The sequence below is a fragment of the Amphiura filiformis genome, chromosome 4, assembly GCF_039555335.1.
Source record: "Amphiura filiformis chromosome 4, Afil_fr2py, whole genome shotgun sequence".
Classification (NCBI taxonomy): domain Eukaryota; kingdom Metazoa; phylum Echinodermata; class Ophiuroidea; order Amphilepidida; family Amphiuridae; genus Amphiura; species Amphiura filiformis.
The window spans coordinates 33,227,059-33,253,545 of NC_092631.1; the positions used below are offsets into that span (position 1 = coordinate 33,227,059).

At 36.4% G+C, this 26,487-nt stretch overlaps 2 protein-coding genes across 2 annotated transcripts in view; one reads left to right on the plus strand and one right to left on the minus strand.

Annotated features, from left to right (window-relative positions):
* Positions 1 to 1,081: 1,081 nt before the first annotated feature.
* On the minus strand, positions 1,082 to 9,256 carry LOC140150819 (E3 ubiquitin-protein ligase TRIM33-like). The gene is made up of 3 exons (XM_072172957.1): positions 9,135 to 9,256; positions 5,150 to 5,365; positions 1,082 to 4,249 (listed from the first exon to the last, which is right to left on the minus strand). Exon 3 carries the CDS (start codon positions 4,229 to 4,231, stop codon positions 2,831 to 2,833), a length of 1,401 nt encoding a protein of 466 aa, XP_072029058.1. The 5' UTR covers positions 4,232 to 4,249; positions 5,150 to 5,365; positions 9,135 to 9,256; the 3' UTR covers positions 1,082 to 2,830.
* A 4,812-nt stretch (positions 9,257 to 14,068) lies between these two features.
* The window catches only part of LOC140150820 (dynein axonemal heavy chain 1-like), a 77,822-nt gene continuing 65,403 nt past the window's right edge, over positions 14,069 to 26,487 (plus strand). The window contains 6 exon segments of the mRNA XM_072172958.1: positions 14,069 to 14,194; positions 17,663 to 17,772; positions 19,088 to 19,162; positions 22,301 to 22,421; positions 23,173 to 23,292; positions 25,026 to 25,136. Coding sequence (XP_072029059.1) covers positions 14,107 to 14,194; positions 17,663 to 17,772; positions 19,088 to 19,162; positions 22,301 to 22,421; positions 23,173 to 23,292; positions 25,026 to 25,136 — 625 coding nt within the window. The 5' untranslated portion in view covers positions 14,069 to 14,106.

Consider the following 26,487-nt stretch of genomic DNA (forward strand, 5'->3'; position numbering starts at 1 on the left):
TTTGACTTTTGGTATAACAATGGGTCCAAATTTCTTGAAAATCAACATAAGGAAGGGTCCATTTTCAAATTCTTAGCGGCACATCCCTACCCAAACTAAACCTGAGTACCCCCCTGGTACAGGGTTTATGTCGTAATATATGCCAAATAGCATGTTTGTTTGTTTTTAAACAAAACAATAAATCTGGAAGCTTATTGTATTATACGAGCGTATATGCTTGATAATAATATTTTGTAAAGAGCACTATGTCAGACGGAAGAGATAGCTCATTTATTTAATGAGTTTCCAATCTGGATGTGATAGCATATGATAGATTTGATTTCACATAGGATATTTAAACTCATCCTGGTTATATCTTGATAATATATTTTATATCACTCATACATAAATTCTAGACAGTTCATTGGTTGATTGCCATTTATCATTTTTACCATCACCCTCTCCGTGTGATAGTCTTTACCATCATAGTGCTCTGCCGTAGTGTGCCTGTGCCAAGCTGTGCGCTGACTCTTGGCCGATTTAGTTATGGGGTGGACCTCAAAATGTGAAGTATATCACGGCAAAACATGGTGTTATGTTGATGAAAAAATGTATTTCCTACCTTAAATAGTATTTTAGTCATAGAATTTATGCATGAGTGATATAAAACAAATATTAACTGTCTAAAATTAGGTAATGGTGAAATATAATCACTTTCGGTGAAAGATGTATTGTTCCATTCCTTCCGGCTCGTGGAATGGAACAATCCATCTTTCACCTCGTGATTATATTTCGACCATCACACTCATAGACAATTAATATTTGTATAATATTATTAGCATATTACAGAGTATTATAAATTCTGTTTTAAAGAATTTTTATGTGAGGTTAAAGTGTGTGTTTGTTCGGGTGTGGGGGTGTGTTAGATGTGGGGGTGTATGTGCTTTTGTACATTATTTCATGACATATAAATATATATAGATGAAAAATACAAATTCATTTTGTCTTTGGTTTGCTACTAATAACAGCTAGTTTTTTTAAATTAATGTGTTACTGAAACTTCATCAGTTACTTCATCTTTTTGGGAAAATATTTTTATCATATACCACAACCTTTGTGTGTTTGAAAAAAGTGCCTCTCCAAACTGATGAATGGATAGGTGGTTAGCTAAAGGGCTGTCTTTACTTTGGAAGAGGGGTCCCATATATGTGAAGATCACAATTTTAGTTTGCCAAAAGTAGGGGGTTATAGAATTATCAAAGGACTTGAAAATGTCATTTAAAACATTGGTCAGAATTGTAGTCACAATCAAAATTCTGCACACTATGCAGAGTAAACTAATAATAGGGAGCTCATAAATGATACATTCCCTTTTTGAATAATTTGTTATGGGTCTATGTGAGCAGAAGGTGGGGGTCATAAAACTTTTCAATCCAAGATTGAGGGAGGTCATACAAAATTGAAGCTAGTCACTGATGTATTTGGGACTCCTCTTCCAAAGAAAAGGACAACACCCAAAGCCCGCATGCAGCCTTCCTTGGTCTATCATCGATATGTGTACTTTCTGAGGCATTCTCCCTTATGATCAACTTTAATGAAATACCAATCCGGTGTTATTGTGATCCCTTCACGAAACCCAGCTATACCATGTACCTTGATGGATCGAAGCACTTGTGCAGACTTCATACCAAAGACATGCACCACCTGGGAGAGACGCTCATCGTGCACAAGAAGGAAATTATCCGGAGTGATGGCGACGGAACCGGGATGACGAAGCATGTCACGATTTCCAAACTGTCGCTGGGTTTCTTTCTCCAAATCCAGTTGTAACACACAGTGGTTACCTTTGTCACTGATGTAGATATGGTTGTAGGTATCAACACATATCGCAACGGGATAGTTGAGGTCGGCTACGATGTTTCCCTGCCTTCCAATCTTATGCACGATCTTACCTTCTTCATTGTGAATGTACACACAGCAGTCTAAGCTGTCAAGGATGAGAGTATCATGAGTGGAGTTAACAGCCAATCCAACAGGACTCTTGATCTCTGGTGTCGTGAACTTTCTCAGCTGCGTTCCTTGTTTGTCGTACTCCACAGCACACTTCTTGCTTGTAAACAACACGGTCATGTTGTCTTTCTTATCCATTGCGAGGAGACAGTTGTCTTTGTACATGACAGGGAAATGGTGTATGTGCTGCCCATGACCGTTGAATTCAACAACTTGTTTGTTGTCGATAGTATCAGCAACAAAAATGTGGCCTTTACTGCTGACTATTACGCTTTTGTTGTTCTCATAGAAGTTTGTGGTTTGTGGTGAGGATAAGTAGATGACCTTGTGAACAACCACATCTAGAGGGTCCATATTAGGGGCCTGATCATCGATTAGCATCTGAAGGTAGTGATTGCCGATCTTCTTTGGTACAAATTTGACGTCGTAAGTGCCAGCTTTGTTGTGCTTCACTTTACAATGGAGATCTTGACGCGTTGGATCTAGAAGAGAGACTTTGATATCCATACCTTTTGGGAGGTGATATCGTTTACCGCTTTCATCGGTGGCTTGTATTCCAATGACGCTTTCGTTCCCAATTGTAGCAGGTTGCGCATCGACATGAAGCTTGCAGACCTGGATGTCCAAGTCTTGTACGGGTTCATCGCAAACCAATATCTTGAGCTTGTGAATACCTATCATCTGTGGTGTGAAAATTACACAATAGGAGCCATTCAAGTTATCTTGCACTAAACTAGGTAGAGTCTCATCAATCGGATCGGTAATTTCTGCCGCGATATAAGCGCCACCGCAGGTGCTCTCCTGACCATGCACATCTGTCATCGTCATAGTCAAGCTGCATTCAAGATTGACAAATGCGGGCGTGTTGTGGCGTTGGTGAGAACGGGACAACATCGCTGGTTTGTACTTTACCAAGATCTTTTACGGCAAGTCTGTGGAATATTTCAGCCGAGTTATGATCGTGTCTGAATTTGACTAAAGAGTTGGACAGTGGCTTGGTGTGGAAGTCTCTGGTTGCCAGGACATCAAGGACTGGTTTCAGTCTCTGTAATGCCATCACAGTCTCCACTTGACTGTCTTCTTCTAAGGCCACATCAGCAAAATTGCACATTGCTGTGACACTGGCAATGGTCATCTCAGCTGCTTCTTTCTGTTTCTTCAGATGTTGGGACATGTTATTTTTAGAATCATGAACTGCTTTAATCAGCGCTTGCTCTCGCTTGTCAAGCTCACTGCGCCTCTGAGCAAAAAATGCAGTAATTTCTAGCTCTGCTTGAGCAGCGTTTGAGTCTAATTGATCCAACTCCTCATGAATATTCACCAGGAGGGATTCTAAAGGATCCCATTGGCTGAGAGATTTTTCAATGCGTTCGCGCAGCTGAAGTTGACTTTTCTCAGCTACTTTGGCAAGATCAAGGACTTCGTGCCAGGTTTGCTCTCTATGAGCAAACTTAGCACACAGTTCACAAAGAGGAATCTGACACTTTGGCCCGTTACAGTATAGTTTCATTGGTTGGTTATTATGCATGGGGCAAAACAGCCTTTGTTCTTGTAGCTTTTTATGTCCATCCTCTTTCAAATCAACCAGAATGAGGATCTCATGATCATCCGATCCTGTATTGAATTGATGCGAAGTGATGCACTCCCGACATAAATAACGAATACAGGTGCCACAGCAGCCAATTGCTCTGGCTTGTTTGGAGCATCCTTCGCATAAAAATGCTCTGCTCTTTCCAATTATGCTTGCATTTCTACATCTACCGACTGCAACATCATCGTCAACCCCAAGATATTCTCGCATTTGTTTCACATTAAAGTTAGTCGGTAAACTATTGATGTCTTTTGAAGCAGCCTTCTTGCAGAAAGGGCAAGTGATGCGTTTCTGGCAGCCATTGATAGACCCTTGCACACAACTCGAACACAACGTATGAAGGCATGGAAGGTACTTGGGTACTCGATCGTGATCGTCGAAGGCTCTCCGACAAATGTTACAAGATAGAAATTGACGGTAGAATTTAGTGTAGTAGTCATCACATTCAACACTGCTACTGGTGGAAATGGTTCTTTCCGTCGCTAGTTGTCGTTGAAGTTTATTGGTGATGCAGTCTCCGTTGACTGCTTCAATTTCAAATACATCATTTGGGGGAGTGCCGTTCTTGTCACTGTCGATACTACTGCTTACCCATACCCCACTGTCTAGTCTTTGGTCGGAGTGCTGTACTGCTAGACCAACTTCGGCCATTTTGAGCTTCTTAATTATCTGGAAAAATAAAATATAATAGTGTGATATTACTCCTATTTATAGCTCCTATGTACATTTGCTTAACACAATATATCAGTAGCCATGAAACCACATAACATCCTCAAAAGACTGCTGATGCTGATTGTCCAGACAGGTCAACTATATCACTCTTAATGTGGGTTTATATTCCGGCCAATTATAAGCTGATCAAACTATAGACTTAAACAGTGTCAACTTTCTAAATGAACATATCAGTCATAACCAACAACATCGCAATAGAGAACCATGTCATAAACCTGGAGGAGCCTCAGGTGCATGAAACCGATAGGAACCAACAAATAAGGATTATCAGAGAAGCAATTCAGATTTGAACGTGGGTTGGGGACAAAAGAGACAACTTAGACATCTGAAGTTACTCTCTATAAGATCCACTTCATAGAAGAACTAAGCAACACAGGAAAAGGAGTGGTTCCCAGTAGCCATTCTGAGGAAGCCATCAGCAAAGACAGCAAAGGTTTAAATATTTTTGAGTATTTCTGGATTTGTAAATCAAACAATCTTCAATATTTTAATCTACAAGTGTACAAATCCATCTATTTCATGATTGAAATTTATTTTTGAATGAACTTTTTACAAAATTGTGGGCCTTATACAAACAAATGGTCTGTTTTTCAAAAATACATTACAGACCATCTAATTTTTTTATTCAGCATCCATTTTCAAAAACTAGATCAATTTTGCCACTGTTTAGATGTTTTTGTCTTGTGACATTTAAAATTACTTATCACGGCATTTAATATAATATTTGTATTATTATGTATGTCAGCAAAACCAAATAACAGTATTTCAATACAGTGTGTTATCTACTTACAACATGGACGTTATTAAAAACAAATATAAAAAAGCAAATTTACTTACCAGTGTAAATAACAGCTCTCATTTTATAGTAGCACAACCTGTAACTATAAAGTGAACTGGTGTATGGAAATCAGACACAAATACGTCTATGGCTGGTGAGCCCGTCTAATTAATATAAGTATCGTTTTTCAGATGACGTTGGGAGTTGTTTATAGGATCATCTGTCAAACATACCAAGGGCGTACGATCCATATCCATGATGCCATATTGCTATTCCTGTCGGAATAAATGTGTGAAAAATATCGGTTAATTAATCAGTTGTGAAAATCTGATAATTTATTATGAGTAATTATCATGATTATTATTCATAATCAATGCAGGCAAAGTAACAGATGCAGTATAAATAGTATGTGTACCTGTCAATTGACCCTCTTTAATAGGACACTTTAAAAAAAAATTTAGCCTGGGGGTTCTTAATGTATGGGGATGTGCAACAGATTTGGGTGGTACTTTGCAGATTTAGCTGTGGATACTGGTTTGGAGAAGGGGTTCTTTTTCACAATTCTCTCTGAAATGCTGTAAAAATGCTTGTTTTCATTGGTTTTTAAAGTTTGCAAAAAACATACTGGAATTTGGCTAAATTTGTGTAAATTTTCTGGAATTTTAGCAAAGTTAGCTCCATTTTGGGCAGAAATTATTTCAAAATCCAAAACATTGCATTTGGAGACTTTTTGTTTGTCAAGTTTGTTATTTTTTTTTGGGGGGGGGGGGGTTGCAAATCCTAGCCTCTATCCAAAGTCAAGACCCCCTCCCATTTTAAAGTTTATGGAAAAGGCTCTGTCTCTCTGAACATCTCTGTGATGATAATTGTAATCATAAGAACAACAAATAAATTGGGAAATAGCCCATTGTTCATAATAAAACAAAACCAATAATCAATCAATTAATTGATTGATTTCTATCACCAACTCTGCCCATGGGCGGATCTTGTTAGGTGTAAACATTAATCATTGTAATGTCATTTTGCAATTAATAGTGCAAGTTGAAGGGTAACATTCAGTGGCATACTTATGCAATTGATTGAGGGACTGAGTAGCCATGTGCATAACCAGTTTGATCATTCCAAGGGGGCAAAGTCCCAATATTGAGAAATTTCTCACGGTTGGTGGGGAAGAAGGGTTCGCTCACAGACACACTCTTGTCAGTTGCTCTTCAGACTAGTGTCAGAGGGGATATGTCATGGTATTTCAGCTTGCTTGTTTTTCTTCCTAATTGGGTGGAAAAATACAGGTCAGATTTGGAGCAAAACTAGTAGTACCAAAGAGGTAGCCAATCAAAGAGAGCCTTGAAATCAAATATTCCATGAATTTCAGCTTCTGTGTCAGCTGAGACATATTTTCACCAGGCAAAGGAAATTTGACCACAAAGGAGTGTTTTGATTTAAAATTCTGAATCTACTGCAGTACCTTGCACTATAGAAGTCCAAAGTGTGCCCAGAAACCTTTAACTATGGGAGCTGGGTGCAATGGTGCTGCCAATGGGGGAGGGGATAGGTGCCCCTATGAGAAGTCCCTCCCCTCCCCCATCATGAAGGTCCCCCCGTGGGAGGCCTTTTTGTAATTTGTAATTTTTAGCCCATTTTTGACCATTTTCGTCTAAGTTTGCCCCCCTGGAAATTTGCCTTGCCCCCCTCTGAAAAGGTCCTGCCTACGCCACTGGCTGGGTGCTCACTGGGGTGGGGTTGGATGGATGGAGTAGTTGAAGTGTATCCAAAATAGGGAGTGTGGGCTTTATTGTAAAGTAAAATCCTATCAAATTATGACCTACAAAGAGAGATGGCTAAAAAAAGATTATGAAGTAACCTGACTTGGGGGAGAATTGTCACATATTTTGGACCAAGTTGACAATGACAAGAATGATATGCTTGTATGAATGTGTTTAACTGTAGATGTTGCAGCTCCTATCTGCTTAAGAATAAAAACGGGAGCTGTTGTTTACTAACAAACAATATACGGTAAAAGAAAATCTATACCTGCAATAAATAGGCTGTTTCATTACAACACTTCACAAATCTCCAAAAAAATGTTTCCATTCCTAGAATCAGATGTTGTAATGGTCGTAAAAAGCACTGAATAATATTATATTTATGATATGATATTATATACCGGTATATGCACATGACTGATGAGTGAGTGTTGGTGAATAATAAAGCAGCCTCATATATGTATAGGCCTATAAGACCAGCTGGTCTATGGATGCATATCGTATGCAGCCAACCGGTCATCTGATTTGGCATCATCATCATCAACGTAAGGTGACAGACAGATATTGACATCATTTGATATATGGATATAAAGTTTATGATCCAAAAATAATGGTTTATTAAATTGTACCGCTTCTTGGTAGTAGCACTGGCGTCATTTACGTAATATATAACAGAAATGATAATAAATTAATAATTGTCATTATTTTATTACCATTATTTGATTTCCAACTTTTTGATGGGATTTCAAAATTTATGCCCCAAACTTGGTATAAATTAGCATATTTACGCATTTATTCTTGGTAGTGTGATGTCATTTACCATGTTTACCTAATATGTCCAGGAAAAAGGTCGATGATAATGTTGACAATTGTTACAGCTGGTAAGTCCATATGACATCACTTTCTACATGTCACATGACAATGATGATGATGCAGTGTTCTCAATTGACGCATTTGTGTTGGCAACATTTTTTATATGTAATTTGCACATAAGGTTATGAATTATTTATTAATGACTTCAAATGCATATTATTTGTAATTACAAACCTTTGTTATTTACAAACTTTTGTTGTGGGGCCAACTTAATAACAAACCACATAATTCTAGGTTTGTATGTGATAGAGGTAGATACATATCACATAATATGAAGATATTGGTTTGATTAACTAATCTTGAAATTATTGTTTTGTATTTTGCTTTATATTATATGGTGTTTTTATTTTTTTATTTATTATTTTCTCTGTGTTTCTTTTTTGACTAATCACATACAGTACATACACTGCATGAAGTCATTCGAGTGGACTCAGCATTAAAATTACTTTATCAAATGCACCCATCATATGAAAATGTGCAGTATTTATACAAATTTAGCCCACAATAATAACTGTTACAACAATTTTCTTGTAGTACTACAGAAAAATGCAAGCTTTAATTTGGGATTTTTTGTAAAGTAACTTTGTTAATGAAACATTACCGATAGTTTCTGTAATGTATTTTTAATGGGGCAAAGTGAATTAGGGGGTGGGGGGAAAATTTGCTGCATAAGGGGGGGGGGGCAAACTGGGGGAAGGAAAAATATTGGGGGGGGGGGGCAAATACCCCAATAGTATTCTGAATGAATTATCATATTTGACCTAATTACCTCCCCTTAGCACCCCTACAAATAAACTGAATAAATTTGCCACCATTACATCTAATTTGATTTATTTTGACTTCAGATACACTGATTTTAAATACTTGTGTGTGTAAATTCTCCACTTTGAATCTCATTTTCATAATTTTTATGAGTGCCCCCCTAAAAAAAAACCTGAATTAGGTCAAATAATATGTTAAATGTCCTGGCTAAAAGCTTTGAATAAGCTGTCAAGATATTTCAGTATATAGTGCCTGTGTCAGTCACTTTTACCATGTGTGTGAGAAGGTTTTGTACTATGCAGTCATTCATATGGATGATTAAATACAATTCATTTAATATACACATGGGTTACTATCTGTCATTGGGCAAATATCACAACAATATACAGTATATGGTATTGTACATTACAAATTAAAATTGGTACTCATATAAGTTATTAGGAAGGGAGAAATATGCAACATTGATCAACATATACTATGATTTAAGTTTTAATTTCTATGTAATTCATTATATTATTTAACATATTTTGGACTAGCCTACACATTAGATGGAAACACCTTTTTGACTCATTGTTGTCCCAGCTAGTATAAGTTCAAGGAATCAACCAAATGAGTATAGTAACAGAACAATATACATTGTACTCACCGAAACTAGAGTATTATAGAAATTCCACACTCTGCTATGAAGGACCACAGTTTGCATGATCGTTAATAAAACCTGTTGGAATACAGCACACAGGCCTATGTAAAATGAAATTTCAAACTGATTTGTCACTGGAGCATATGAGAGTTTTAATACTCATGCTGCAATGCTGGTAGTTTGTGTTGGGTTGCCAGTTCCAATGATTGAAATCAGAATCGCTGGCATGGAAAGCAATAAACAACTCGAACCAGTAGTCATATTCTCTGAACAGAGTATCAACCATAAGGTTTGACAAGACCTGCTTTTCAGTTGTAATCAGATTTTCATGCACTGGCGATCATTTCTGAATAGAGTGGTGTTTGACTATAATTTGATGAAACCTTAGTAACACAAACATTATGTATTGTTGATAGGATCCTTGAGACACCCACACTATTTGATAAGGAAATTCTCATTGTCCGCATAAATCTGTGCTCTCCAATATCCTCTTAAATCTGTGAGGGTATAAGGCCCCGAACAATCGATTTTGAGTTTCCCGTCACATAATTTTTGAAAACAAGTGAGGTAACTTTTTCATTATTCATTATTCATTATTTTCGTGACTTTCATTATATGACAAAATGCGAGTGTAAAACACGTTGTTATTTATTCCTCACTCACTCAAAGGATGTTTAACTGGCAAGATATAAACTTGCAAAGAGGCTGCAAGGTCAAAATTGATACCAATTCCTTTCTTTTTACTATTATTTTTCTTATTTATTTATAATTTTGTGTGATTTAAGTACAAATTTGAAATTATCCAGTTGACGTTGACATGCGATATCGTCCACTGCATGACAGTACGACCACTGTCGCATATCTTAATTGATATGTACATGACAAATCTTTAATACAAACGTCAGCAAAGTCCCATCAAATTGAAATCAAAATACGAAACAATTGCAATTCATGAATTGGTAAGTTTTTACAGCTCCACTATCGAATCTTGCGCCAACAAAATTAAAGGGAAACCCCCATGTGTACGTGTTTTGTTGATGTTGAATACCGCATAGTTCTTGCAGCAATGTCATAAACACAAATAATTTTTTGCTCTTTTTGTATATTAAATTTAATTTAAAACTATGTCGAATACTATTTAAAAATAAATAATTGATCAATCGGGACAACAAATATAAAATTAACAGTATTAATATATTTCTTTAATTACCACAAACAACGATATTGTGCAAAGTCACAAACAGCACTGTAGAATTAAAAAATCAGACATTGAAAAATATTTTTGTTCGAATCGCATATTTCGTGTGCAACAGTGTCACAATAGAGCAGAGTTGAAATATATAAATTTTGCCATTTTTGTACAGTCAAATTAATGTAAAACGATACCAAGTACTATTTTAAAATATATGATTGATATTTATGAAAAGAAATCCAAAAATAACAGAATCAATATATTTTTTTAAAATTCGCACAAACATCACTATTCATTGTGCGATTTCGCGAACAGCACTGTAGAATCATTGATCTGCATGACAGCATTAATCTATCAGTCCAGTATATGATACGCACGCGTGGAAAAGGACAGCGACGCCAACATATTTACAAAGCGTTGCGAACCGGGCCTACAGGATCTAGGCTATCACTATCAGACGCCAATCAACCGGCCGCAATGAGTTTACTGCCGGTAGCGAAATCGATGTTTTGAATTTGATTTTTCCACTAAAAATGCACGGATTTCATCGGTTTTTTTTGCAAAAATGATAAGATTTTATTTTTATTTTTCGAAAATCGCAATAATGAATTCAAGTGCGGGCCCGAAAATGAAGTGCGGGCGGGCGACGGGAAACTCAAAATCGACTTTGCCAGGCCTAATAGAGAAAAGCTTGTGACAACAAATTAATGACATGGAGAGCTATTCAGAAATACACTATAGACATGGTAAACATGCTGACAAAAAGAAGTGACTCAACAGGTTTGTTTTCAACCTGCAACTATTTGTGATTGTGATGATACATTGACACATTAACAAATACTGATTTTAAAGAAAAATAAATTTAATGGTCTTGCCTAGCTACTTTCTTAAAGTGATTTGTAACTTTTTTTTGTAAATTGATTCCATAAAATGGTACATTTTTGAAAAATAACTTGCAATTATTTTGGGGGGGGTAGAGCTGGTCATGTTTATTGATATGATGAAACTTGCTCAGTAAAGGGAATTAGTATTATAAAGACTGAAAAATGTATGCAATTCGTCAAACACAATGAGCAGGTGTCTGGAAACAGGACACTTTAAAAATAAAATTGAAATTACTTTTTTTACAGTATGAAAACGAGCACATTATTTAGGTTTTATGCAAAAGGATGCAGATGATTAATATTCATGTTGTATTTGAATATTTTATGGCCGATTGTTGTATTAGTAGAATCCTGGGCAGAGAGTGAAGCTAAAGCCATATTACCACCAACAGATTATGAGCTCATCTGTGTTAACAGTAATGTTATAACTTGTAGGGATAACCATCAAAATTTCATGTTGCCCCTATTGCTACAAAATATTGTTTTCTGGATAGAACTCATCAATAGAAGTATTTTGGTGGTTAAATTGTCAAAATCGGTCAAAAACTTTTGGAATTATGAATTTTCAAAGTTTCCCATTCTGACCGGTCATTGGAACGAAATAAAATGACAAGGTCCAAAAATATCAATTGGGAGCAAAATTGGCATAAGCATATATTTACCTTTATATATTTTTTTATTTTAACATATATGCAAACATGAAACAAGCATATTGTGAAAGTATCAAAGGAGTTTCTTACGAAATGGCACTTTACTAGTCAATGGCATAAATTATTTTTTCAAACCGAGGCATTGAAATCATGCATTTAGAGAACATTTTGCCAAAAATCATCCAAGATGGCCGATATGGCACAAAATCAAAATTGCAAAATCAAAGTCCAGGTAATCATTTTTTTTTCACAACCAAAAATTTCAATGTTATTGGGTTTAATATGACCAATTAGTAGGTGTATGCAAATTAAATCTTAAGTGTCATTGAAGGTCATTGACTCATTCACAACAATAAAGGTTATCCACTTCACTCATCATGCTCATGCGTGACTTCTAACAAAAGGTGCTGGTTCCCATAGTATTCCTCATTCAAAACAATTCAATACATGACCTCGGAGTTACCTGCATGACTTTCAAGGGCTATTTTGAAACAGTTATGGTTGCACATTCAGGTACTTCTTTTGAAAGTTCTAAACAAGGTATAGCCAGCAGCAAGTTGTATATGGTATAGGCCTAAATATAAGAAAACGTTTAGGGTTGAAATCAGGTGAAAAGTACATCGAATGGGCACGAAACTTCACATTTATGTTCAGAAAGGTGTCTTCTTAGCATGATTCGAAAGGAGTATGGAAATTCCAAAGGGAAGCTGGTGATTTAATTTGTAACTCGAGATCTACTTGTTCAATTTTTTAACCTTTTACAGAGGGTATGATAGAGGTATTACTGGCAACTCTGCCAAATTACAGCTCAGTAGGCCACGCTTTTCACCTGAAATTATTGACATGAATATTTTGTGCCATTCTTGAGCAGTGCTGAACTCAGCCACTGGCAATTAAACGCACTGTGGCGATGGACCAATTTTGACTCGCACTTACAGGAAAATGAAATAAGTTATGTTGCTGTAATTTGCAAGATAGTTACAAAATATAATTGGCATTAACTTCCCCAATTGTTGCAGAAAAATATTGAAAAATAAAAGAATGGGATCAATTTAGAAATGTCTGTGCAAGCAGTGCACAGTTGAGCTCCCTGCATGTCTATGGGAGTGTTCTAATCAAGTTGATGGTTCAAACAACTTAAAGGATTTAGTCTGATTTCACACAACATTTGACCCAATAAACAAGTTAAAATTAAGTTAGTTAAAATATAGCCCCCTAAACAGGTTAATACCCCCGCCTTTTCTTGAAAATCAGTGTTTGAAAAGACTCCTAAATGAACACACTTTCCATATTCTTTCACAAAAGCACCTTTTTTCAAGCATATGCTGAATGGCTCCTGGGATATCTAAACCTGGGGTAGATCAGAAGTTACCTGTAATGATGAGAGTTGTATGATGCTGTCATTGTTAACATTCATGTGATGTTTCTTTGTTAATTACAGGTCGTCGTATTGGTAGACCCGGGGCAGATCATCTTGCTAAAGCCATGTTATCTCTAATAATGAAAGTTGTATGATGCCATCATCATTGTTAACATTCATTATGTTTCATTGTTTTTTACAGGTCGTCGTATTGGTAGACTCCCAATGATTTTAGTCAGACCATAATGTCATTTCTGTTAACAATTATGTTTCTTTGCAGGTCGGTGTAGACCCTGGGTAGATCAGCAAACTAGGGGTGTGATTTTCGAGTAATTTTGTGCCCGGTACCCGCCGCATTTTTTCGGGCGGGTAACCGGCACCAAATTGCAAAAAAAAAAAAAAAAAATTTATTTAAAAAAAAAAAAAAATTTTTCAAAGTTTTTTTCGGTTTTGTAGTGTCTCTGGACCTAGACCTAAATGCTAGGATCATGGTTGACCTAAAAAAAAAAAAAAAAAAAATTGAATTTTTTAATTTTTTTTAATTTTTAAATTTCGGGTACCCGGGCAGGGAATTTCCTACCCGGGTAATAGGATTATCGGGCGGGACTCGAATTCCCGGGACTCACTCACACCCTTACAGCAAACTAGAGCTATGTTACCTCTAATGATAAGAGTTGTATGATGCCATCATTGTTAACATTAATATTATGTTTCATTGTTTTTTGTAGGTCGTCGTATTGGTAGACCCGGGGTAGATCGTCAAGCTAAAGCCACATGATCTCTAATGATAAGAGTTGTATGATGCCATCATCGTTAACATTAATATTATGTTTCATTGTTTCTTGTAGGTCGTCGTATTGGTAGACCCGGTGCAGATCGTCAAGCTAAAGCCATGTTACCTCCGATGATGAGAGCTGTAGTCAGATTGTGGTGTCATGAAGCTACTAGAACTTACTCAGATAGGATTGTCAATGAGCAAGGTAAACAATACTTGGTATCATGCTAAAAACCTCAACAAAAAAAAACACATTTGCATCCATAAATGCAATAATAAATGTCATAGTGAAAGCTATACAAATTCTTACAATATGATCATAATTCGTAGCTCAATTTTCTGTATATCAACAAAATTTAATCAAAATAATTGACCCATGGTCATTTGGAAAATGAAAAAAATATGATGATCTGCAAGTAAGCTATATAACCTTATCCTGACTCCACATCACAGCGCGATGCGATGCTATAAAAACTGTATCTGAGCCAGGTTTTTACGAGCTCAGCGATGAAAATTCTCATCGGGCGGTGGAAATTTCGGTCCACGATGGAGTTGAAAAATGTTCAACTTTTTCGCATCGCGCTGCGATATCGTAGCCGTGCACGCTTGTGATTGGCTGCTGGAAAATCAAGGTCGGTAGAATGACCTTAAAAGGAGACAACATCGCACAATAAATTAAAATGTACATTTTAATTTCATCGCGAGATGCTGCCATGTTTGAAAAGCATTGCAGCATCGCATCGCGCTGCGATGTGGAGTCAGGATCACACTTACGACGCATACTCAGCAAACATAAGAATGTTTTTAAAAAGTTATAAACATGTTATAAACACATCTTGGTTTTGGTCAAAAAGTTTTAAACACATTTAAATTTTGCATTTTATAAAGGTCATGAATTAAAAAAAAAATTTATATGGGAAAACACTATAACAATTTTAAAATGTTGTCAAAATCTTATTGTAAAATATTATTGGCAAACATTTTTGCCAAATTGTCAACTTTTAAATAACATTATGTCAGAATGTTTTGTTTTGCATCAGGTTTGTAAAAATGTTTTCTGAATGTTATTAAACATTTTATACCTTTTATATACCCTTTATATAACTCAACATTTTCTAGAAAAGGTTTTGTGTTTGCTGCGTATGTAGGTCATAAAATTCAATGAAATATTTTGATTAATTAATATCCATATATGGAATGACATTAACATTTGGGCCATTGATATGATTGTCATACCACAGTCCCTCATTTCAAATATATAGTTTTGGTTTCGCTATTATTCAGAAACCAAAAATCAAGGGATTAAAATGTGGAGATGAACTGGTATGCAATCATAACACTATTGTGCTGGGAGGACACAAGAGGGTATATATAATCAAAAGTATAATGGCCTATAACCATACGTATATAATAGCCTATTGTGCTAACATTTTCATTATTGATATTTATCAACGCGGGCGACTTTTGCCGTAGGTGGCACACTTCCATGACACCATAAAATTACACCCGAGTTATGCATAGACATCGTTGAGACATATAAAAAGATGGATATATACGAGACCTAGGCCTACATGTAGAAATCATGTGCATATATTGAGGGGTGGGAGGGGGTGTTTTGTTTATTTGTCTGAAATATAAACGATGCATGATGATGTAGATGATTTGATTATGAATTAGATTATTCCCCGGAAAGCACAACCCATACCTCTTACCTATGTTCCCTCCGCCACCTATATATAACCTCCTCCCTCCCCACTCCCCACACTCGATATCGACTCTTCCCTATTATTCCACTCCACTCTTGAGCCCCCCTCTCCCCCTCCTTCCCTTCCCACTTCCAATGCTCTCTCCCCTCTGTTTCTCTTTCTCCCTTACCCTTACCCCCTCCCCCCTCACACACACACACACACACACACACCCTCTTTCCCTGGCGATCTCTTCTATCTCTCTCTCTATTCTCCAATAAATAAATTGAATAAAAGTTAGTTTAAACCAGCTTTCTATGATATTGATCTTCCGTCATGCGACATGCACATAAATAGAGTTGTGCATAATAGTGTTTATATCAATGAAGTCATAATCTGTCAAGTGGCTATTGTAATGTCTGTGGAAATATTTCGATGGTCTATATATTTTCACAGTGAAATCAGCTTAGGCTAATTCGTAGTCTCAAGTCAATGCTTTCAAAGTAAATCAATGCTTTCAAATGTAGACTGCTTTGTGCGACTTTTCTGCTCGTGAATATTGCACTGCGAAATTTAAACATTTCTTTTGTATACTTAGAGTAGGTAACTTCAAATCAAATAATTTTACGATCCACACCACTTATAAGAAACTGAAACCAAAACCGAAACTGACTGACACAAATGTTCGGTTTTAAACAAAAGGTAGAAACAATGAGTTCGATATCTTATGATTCAAGTGGTTAGGCAGGACAATAGGAAACCACGTGACCAAAACCAAAACCAAAACTAAAACTATATATTTGAAATGAGGCAATGTCTGGCTGTTATAATTTGTCGGACGTCATTGTATGATAATAATGAGATGTCAAATCTAAATGGATTGATTTTTATAAAAAAGGATATTTTTGCTGATCATTAATTTTCACCTAAAATAATATAATATTCACTTAAAAAGGGGTCCAAAAAAGGCATTCTCAAATATTGAGTTACAATAACTATTATCTTATACAAACATTAGACTATTATAATTATACTGAAAATACCCAAGTTGGTTTTAAAGTTCTGAAGTGTTGTGATGTGTATTTTCTTATGTATTTTATTGGGTTTTTTTTTACTCCATATTTCAATTTCAAATTTGCCTCCTTTGTCCCTCATGGACCAGATTGTGTCACATCATATTCTTTTTAATACTAAGGCCTATAAAAGTCTACGTAAGAAAACTCAAAAATTGTGAATTTAAAAACAAGCAAAGTAAGTTAACATTGGTAAAGTGCAACAAATTACACACATAAATATTACCACTTGTACTTATTAACCTACGCAATCCTATTTGGTAACAGCTTGAAAATCAGCTTGGACTTTAGTTTGTTGCATTAATGTGTGAACAAAAATAATAATGAATCAGCAATAAATGGACTTCAATATATGTGGCTGGTGACTGACAAGGATATGATACCTGATTAGGGGTTTTTGGGTCAAAGTTTTTGTTTATTTGTTTGTTTGTTTTTCAAGAGGTCCATTTTACAATATATTTAATAGAGTTTGTGTTTGTTTGTGGGTTGTTGGATTTCATTGTTTTTTATTCAAAGGATGAACATTATTGATCTCAAAATTAAACTTCTACGCTACTCAAATTTGGTAAACCCACTGGAGCGCTTCACCGGGTCATCCGGCGTCTTCAGCAAATGTTATTGCTCTGAAGATTTGTTGTTGATAGTGATGTTGTTGAGACACCTCCTATGACATCACAGGTGTAGATGATGTCATCGGAGGTATCTCAACAACATCACTAGCAACAGCAAATCTTTAGAGCAGTAGCATATACTGAAGATGCCGGTTGGCCCGGTGAAAGTGCTCTGTGTGGGTACCAAATTTGAGTAGTGTAGAAGTTTAATTTTGCTTTTTATTTATGTTTACCGCTATGTATGAATATACATCATTATATCATTTATACTCTTAACTTGATCATTTTTTTTAATTGTTTACAGATTTATCTTGGTTTAACCAGACTTTGCTTGACACGGTTGAGAAGCATTTTTGTACAGGGCAGGATCCTCACCCAGGCTCTCCTCCAATCTTGCTTAGAGAGATGTCTACGGTAGGTTGAAAACTAACTTTATTAGGCAATAATTACTGTGTTACCAAAAAAAAAATTAATACTTAGTACGATATACCATGCTGATGCAATCCGCTACCCATGAGACAAATGTGACTCCTCGCCACAACTGAGCCCGGATGTCGCCAGTGCCACTATTGAGATATGCTCCATCGAACTTAACAATAAACAATAGGAAAGAAAGGATTTATTGACTGTTTTATTGATTTTTCACTACTTAAATGTCAAGTACTATAGACATGATATACATCATTTTAAAGCTAATTTCAAGCAGAATATTTTGGTTGAATATCTCAAAATGATGATTGACGACATCCGGGCTCAGTTGTGGCGAGGAGTCACAAATGTGGTTCCAATATCAACTTGGTGCTCATAAAAAATTGGTTTTAAGTTCTGGCCTAGAGATCCAAATGTTGCCTGTTTAATCCAGCCATTTCCACTTATTTTTTTTTGGGGGGGGGGGTGTCAACGTTTATGTGCAGGCAGTTATGACCTTTCCATTAACCCTAACCCACCAGGGGCTTTTTGGAGACAGGAAGGGAAAGAAGGAAGGAATAAAGAGAGAAAACAAAGAAAGAAGTTGTTTGCTCTGGGTGGGATTCGAACCCGAGACCCCTCACATCACATGCCAAGCACTGGGTCGGCGACACTTTGCCACAGGTCTTGGGCTTCGCTAGCCAGCGAAACTGCCTATAATCACTTAGGGCGATTGCGTCATCACACCATGTGGGATGCACTCACGAACAGCGCATATATCAAGTAGTATTTTGTAGTGCTCAGGCGTGTTAGGGTTAATATATCCCATGTCATAAAATAATGAGAATTTCATCATATTTTGAAATTATATAAATTATAATCGTTTTTTAACTTAGAATTAAGTCAGGAAAGAATGTGCTTTTGTTGTGCTTCTCTGAAATTTGCAAGTCTATGGCTTACTTCTAATTTGAGAAAACAAGTGTTTTGTAGAAAAGTTGATAACACATTTTGACTCTAAGTGAACAATTTTACGGACGCATTAATTAAAGGTCTCCATCGTAGACAAATACAGACTATTATACCAACAGTCAAAGTTCTGTGCTTTGTATTCTGGCATATTCTTGTGGGCCGATTGTTTGGTCATGCGTGTCTAACAATCACGCCAGTGTTGCGTGTCTGCGCATTTATGCAAAAGACTGTAAAAATACATGATGATAACGATTGGCCCTCATTATAGGGTGATGCTGAGACGTGACCTGTTGTGATTAGTCTGTATTAGTCTATGATCCATTTATAAAAGATCGTTGATTTCAACCTATAGGATAGTTGTAATAGTGAGTTCTCAGGAGGTTCATTGATATCTTTGTCAGCCTTTGAACCAGTAATGCCAGGCAGAGTAAGTACGACATCTTGAGTGATTTGCTTGGCAAAGTGCTACCATGCATCTCTACATGAATCATACTATTATTATGAAGATTTCATGCAAAGCCTGCCTTGTGTAATTTTGTATTAGGCCATCTTAATTTAATAGTTTGTCTCAATTAAGCCCGGCGCGCATTAGTAAAATCGCCCGCTTTTTGCGCATTGTTCTTTTTTTTTTTGTGCTGCTTTATTTTTTTTCAAATCCACCACACAAAAAATCTCATGTCTGACATCGCCAGACGTCAAAATAGCCTAAATAGTAAATTTCAATCAAATTCTTCATCTTGACAACAGAGAAACCTCCTTGAGAGATGAAAATGGGGTCTATTCTTGTCAAAAAACTCATTCCACAGATTAAAAAAAGGAAAAAATTCTTTAAAAAATGCATTCCGCAACGTGGGAAGGACTTTGAGACAAACTATCAAATTAAGATGGTGTTATTAGTGCTATTTTATGCAATGAGATCTTTCTAATTGCTAATTTGGCTGACACAATTAGTTTGAATATGATATTGAAAATTTATGATAATTACATGAAAAAAAAGAATATATCAATATTTTGATAAAACAAATAGCACAAGGCAACCATTGTGTTTTTCCCATTTTGCTTCTGCCTAAACTCTTTGAATAGTCAAATGAAGCTTTATAGCAGGAATATCATTGCAATTAATATCTGTATAATGCTTAATCAGACTGGTTGCCTATCACATTGCCATCTAACAAAAATAAAAAAGAGGGAGGACTACCTCTTTATTGATAGGGTTATTTCAGTTGAAATTCATACACATACACCAGGGTCGGATCCAGGAATTTTTGATAAAGGGGGCCTTTTGGTCGACAACGAAAAAATGTGTTAAAGGGGTTACCCTCGAAAACTCAACGGTTTTGGCCCATTGTTTGCTGTTCATGGCGAATTTGTTCCTTTTTTTAATTTCTTACAATTTTGTATTTTTAAGTTACCGGCGCCCTTTGCTAGTCAAAAAATAGAGGGGGCGCGCGCCGGCTGCGCCCCCTAAATCCGCCCCTGTACACTCCTTATCGAAGATGTGAGCTTAATCATCCACACAGGGAGTGTAAATTTCAAATGGAGTTACCTGAATGGGTGACTCCATTTGAAATCAACACCCCCTGTGTGGAAGATTAAGGTCATGTCTTCCATAGGGGTGTATGGATTTCAATTGGAATAGCCCAGTACCATTGCAATTTGTGCATACTGACGATTACCGTATTTACTTGAAACTGTCCTTATGTTATCTGTGAAGCAGCTTGATTTGCCAAGCATAGAATTTTACTGGCTTAGTACTGCAATAAATTTGGTTATGATGCCATCTACAGTCAGTATGATTCAAAGGGACAGTTTGTATTAATCTGGTTATTCAGTTGTATGTGGAAATCATGACATTGTACTTGTGTCAATTTCGAAAAGCTGGGGTTTGGTGTTGGTTTCTTAATTCATATAATGTGATGCAATCAAGCAAAATGAGTCGGATGTCGGGAATATTGATTTTGAGATATAGCCAATAATTCAACTTCCTTTGTATTTTATTGTTCTGAGCAACACTAAAATGGCCACATCTCTAGAACCGACTAATGGCCATATCTCTAGACAGTAAATGTGTAATGATGATGGGGGTTTCAGCAAATTGAAGATCTGAAAATGAAATTGAAAACTGAATTTTGATTTTGATCAACATCAGACTCTTTTAGCTTGATCGCATCACATATATGCATTCAAAACCCTACGGTCATGGGCATCTATCAACACAATCTATTCTACATGTACTGTCTCTCAAGTGCTTGAATGCTCGGATGATCATATTGGTTTGTTCAATTTCTAATTGTTTAACTTAAAGAATTATTAATTCTTAATTTGAAACTCATAAAAGAATCAACAAAAGCATATCTCAAATATGGCTGAGCATTAATCGTCATCAATAACTTAAAATAAAAGGGCAAACCAAAATGAACAGAAACAAATTTTCTCTATTATACTCTGGGTCTTGATTACTAATGGATAAAGCATGCAAAGTTGACTGAATTACTAAAACTAATAATTATATAGAATAATCATGCATGCTATGTGTTATAGTTAATGTGTGCCAAGATTTTGGCAAACATTTTGGCATTGAATTCTTAGGAATTCATAAGGTGGTGGTGTTCTCATTTCATCAGTATATGGAAATCACATGGTTATGTTAATCTCATTCTTTCTACTTAGATACATGGTGTACTTAAGACAGGGCTTCCCAAACTGTGGGTCACTACCTAGGTCGCGAGCACTTTTTCAGGGGTCATGGACTTTTACTGAAAAGAAAAAATATTAGAAATGAATAAAAAAAGACAAAACTTTTTCTTGGTCAATTTTGGATGAAAATGAGTGATTTTGTCATTATTTTTCGAAATAAATGTTACCTACACTGGAGCCCCGTTTTTTCCAAATTTTGTAAAACTGTTGCAAAATTGTGTTAACTATGGCCATAAACAATGAGCCAAACTTTCATGGGAAAATTGGTATAAATCTGGGTCCCCCTCAAATTTCATTTGATTAAATGTCTAATCAATTAGTGTTGTGGAATGGGGCAACATCTTCCAACTTCCAACAACCAAATAAAATCATATTTGAACAAAACCCATTTCATACAAAAGTAGCATTTGTGAATCGTCAGAATGGTTCACACAATATGACACTTTTCAAGACGTTAGAAGTACAGCCTGTTTCAGTCCATGTACCGTCCCGCCATAAAGTAATGGTACCTATTTATACACCTGGATAGAGAGCGTCAATTTTCTGTCGTAATGAATACATCATACCTGGTTCATACTTGGTTTGCACACCTGTTAGCAACTCTGTGTTGCGATTATTTTGATCTTGGTTCTCAACACATATAGCGTGAACCAGTTGACCTGGCAATGATCAATTTTGACGTCACACTACGACGGCGAAAAGTGGCCAATGGCCTTACCTTAGTGTACTACACAATGGCGGAGCCGAGGTTGCAACCCAGAGCTTACAATCGTTAGTTGAATTACCTTATTCCACTATGCCACCATACCCTCTTTTATTTTAAAAATTCAATTCAATCGCATTCCTCCTATATTTTCTTACATACTAGCCAAGTGATGGGGATGACCTGCAATCATCACTTGATGAAGTTGAGATGTCTGGTAGAAGGGCCTCACCCCTTATAGAGGAGACGAGTGAGAGAAACTCTCCTGTAAGAGAAGACTCTAAAAGTAAGTGAAACTATCTTGTATCTCATGGTATTCTGTTGCCAAGTCAGAAAACCTCAGCATACTTTACATCTGGGCTTCTCAATTATATTAGGCTCCATGTCACAGGGGAAGTTACCCAAAGTTGTCCAAAATTGTCAAAGGTGCGTTAAGTTGCCTAAACATTTTGTTAAGTTGCACAAAGTTGCCTAAATTTGTTCCAAGTTGCTTAAAATTAAAGTTGCACCAAAGTCCTCAAAGATGCATAAAGTTGTGCAAAGTTACGCCAAGTTATTCACTGTTTCTCAAAGTTGCATAAAGTTGCGCAAAATTACTCAATGTTAATGCAAAGTTGGACAAACTTGCCAAAAATTTGGCAAAGTCAAATGACAACTTTGAGCAATTTTGCACAATGTGCAGTAACTTTGGCCATTTTTGACAATTTTGGAAAACTTTGGGCAACTTCCTCTGTGACATGGGGCCTTATATTTGCTTGTGGGCCACTCTGTGTTTGAGGGCCAAATACACCTTGTTTTGCTGTGTTTACTGTCAAGGGTCAACCACCATTGGTTTACGGACCGAATCTGGCCTGTGGGATGCCTATTGAGAATCCCTATTTACACAAGTCAACTTTGTTGTAATCATTTCAATATTATTTGTTATTCATTTTGTTGCAATTTATTTCATCATTTTCAATGCACACTATTTCATTGTGTTATGTTTTTGTTGCACATTTTGTGTTCATATCTGTCTGTATTCATATACACCATCATAGTGACTGTAACCACTGACACAACCACTGCCACACAAAGTATACCATACACAGAAGGTGATGAGACAGGTGAAGAGGGTGTCGATGCAGAGACTACATGTACTCAATCATATGTTTCATCAGGTATGTCCAAACAACATTTTCACATTATGCTGTTCCAGTTGAAATCCATACTCCCTGTGGAAGACATGACCTTTATCTTCCCACACAGAGTGTGAATTTTAAATGGGGTTACCTCCCAATATATGGCTGAGTCCATTTGAAGTCTGCACTCCCTGTGTGTGAGATTAAGGTTGTGTCTTCCATAGCGGGTGTATGGATTTCAACTGGAATAAACCATTCTTGAAACTTTGTTCATCTTGAAAATTAACACATTCATCTCATAGAAATATGTGAAAAGTTTGGATGCAAAATGTGATATAAGCACAGGCTGCTTTGTGTAGTTTTCAAAATATTATCATTTCTTCTTATAAGGAGATACCATTGCAATGGCTATTGGAGGAGCACTAAAATATAACACTTGTCCATATTTATACAAAAATAACTCAAGGCAGCAATGGTGTGTGTCCCATTTTGTGGCTAGACTCTTCATGTGTCTTGATCTTAAGGCTTAGAATTTGCGAAAATTATTTTGTTTTTATTATTGTGTGAGTTAAAGTCCAAACTTACCCTCACATAAATTCACATAAGCGCGCGGCTATCACGCATTATTGCACAATGCGCAACTTTACTTATCAGCAAATTCCGTGAATGAGGTGCCGATGTGATGATGACGTATATGCCATAAACTGCGCCAAATTGGCAGACCGCTGAAGACTGTTGCTGAAAATGTGTGTTTACAAGTGCTGCGCCTAACTGCATGCACGCCATTTTATATCAATTCACAATGTTATGAGTATTTTTTGTCAATTATAACTTAAGCCAAACAAACTTTAGTTGGGGACTTTTTCTGAAGAGGCCAAGTTATATCATGGAATAGTGATGATTGAACAAAATGAATAATTTTTGTCATATTTAAGATTACACCTTTGTGTCATCCTACTACATCTTATCAGCATTCTTTTGCTTTGCACTTCATTGCAGTGTTTCGAGAACAGTGTATGTTGTTCATTTTGAACAATTCCAACTAAAAATGTAGGTGATATACTCACTTTTAAGTGACCTTTCACCACTACACTAGTGGTTTCATCAGATAAGCAACTCATCACATCTGACTGTCTCCTTTTATGGGGAACAGGAACCACTGTAGAAGATGTGATGAGTTGGTCAACAATGTTGTTGAGTCACTGAAAACATGAGTATATCACCTATGTCTTTAGTTGGAATTGTTTAAAGTGAACCAAATCCACAGTTGAAATCAACATTCCTAATGAACTTGTTCAAAGAAGTGTTTTCAGAAGTTTTCAGTGCCAAGCGGCTTCAGTGTGGCCGTGTCGAGACCTCTAAAGTAGCCCCAAATAATTCATTTTCAAGCAAGCAGTAAACTTACTGCTTTAAGTGGTGCCATAATTACCAAAGGTGTATGATTCGAGCTTTATGTCACACATCAAGAAGTTCAGGCTGGGTCATTCCACTGAAGAAGGTTGTAGTATAAACAGTTGAAAATTGCAGATGTTAACTATTTTGTATTGATATGAAGAGTTCAATGGGATGTTCCAGTTGAAATCCATACACCCCTATGGAAGAGTCATGTGACAATGGAGTCACATTCAGGTAACCCCATTTGAATTCACACTCCCTGTGTGGAAGATTAATTTCATGTCTTCCATAGGGGTATATGGATTTGAACTGGAAGTGCCCATTTCCCAAAGTATCACTAATACTGATGCTAACCATCACCTAATGTCTTTACATAGATGTAGGCATGATTGATGAGACTGATGTAAGTACCATAGGAGAAGAGAAGCAAGACTCACAGGCACCTGACACTAAACCATCAACACCTGACACTAGGTCTGCTTCATCAGGTAAGCTTACAAAATCATAAATTGGTTTCTATCATAGCTGTGTGAAATATGATTCCACGGTGCACTTGTGTGCTGTATTGGCCTGATTATGGTTGTCACCCCCTCAATACAAAAAACAAAATGGTGCAGGATATAATAAAAGTAATGAAATGAATGTGGCATCAGAGTTGTCGCAAATGGGTCAAAAAGATAGTAATGAAGCCCCAAATGGTGCTTAATGAAACCCCAAATGGTGCTTTATCCCCATGAGAACTACCTGCCGATTGGCCAAAAAGAAGCTTTCATTATCAATTGGCCCAATCAGCAAATTGGGGTGAATTTTATGGAAAGCTCCATTCTGATTGGTGATTAAAGTGAAAATATCATATAATTGACCAATCAGAGGCAATGTTAGATCAGCAGGTAGTGCTCAGGGGGTTAATAGTTTTACATCCCTAATGTATATAATAGAGAGAGAAGTGGTCAACTTAACCCCATGGGCAGTAATGTCCGAATTATAGTCATCTAAAAACTATTTTGATTGATTGGTTACAAATAGGACTATATCATGTATTGATCAATCAGAGATATGGTAAGAATAGTCAGTAGGGCTGAAAGGGATTAAAAATTGCCAAGAAGTCTAACAGTTCCAATTTGATTGGTCACACAGATGGCTATATTATTTAATTAACCAATCAGGGGCTTTATAAGAAAGGCAGTAGTGCCATGGGGTTAAATCGATGACAGTTCAGAAATAGTATCTTTGACCATGAACTCCACAAAGTCAACCCAAAGTTGAATTATGCAAGAAATATGTTTTGGTCAGTTAAGGGGGTACTACACCCCTGCCCAATTTTGTGCCTATTTCTGCATTTTTCTCGAAAATTATAGCGCATTGGTGACAAGTAAGATATGTACATTATAGGGGCAAGGACTACAACTACTGCACTGGAAATTTTATTTCAGCACAGACAACAGTTGTGGAGTTACAGTCAAAAATGAGGGAAAACCAATATTTGATCAATAAATCAATAACTACTTGCCTTGAGTTGCGAAGTTTTAGTGCAGTAGTTGTAGTCTTTGCCCCTATAATATACATATCTTACCTGTCACCAATGCGCTGTAATTTTTGAGAAAAATGCAAAAATTGGCACAAAATTGGCCAGGGGTGTAGTACCCCCTTAAGCTCATCAGAGGACGTTCTGAATATCTAGTAGAAATATATTATCGATTTTACGTCAGCAAACATTCGTTAGAATTTAAACATTACTGGAAATAGAATGGCAATAGATTAAATAACATAGATATGTTGCATACAATATTGGTACGTACAATAAAAAGTCTGAATACTGCTTTACAGTCAAAAATGAGG

What these genes read in the sequence shown, in the direction of transcription:
- LOC140150819 (XM_072172957.1), bottom strand. Translation starts at nt 4,231, where the DNA reads ATGGCCGAAGTTGGTCTAGCAGTACAGCACTCCGACCAAAGACTAGAC.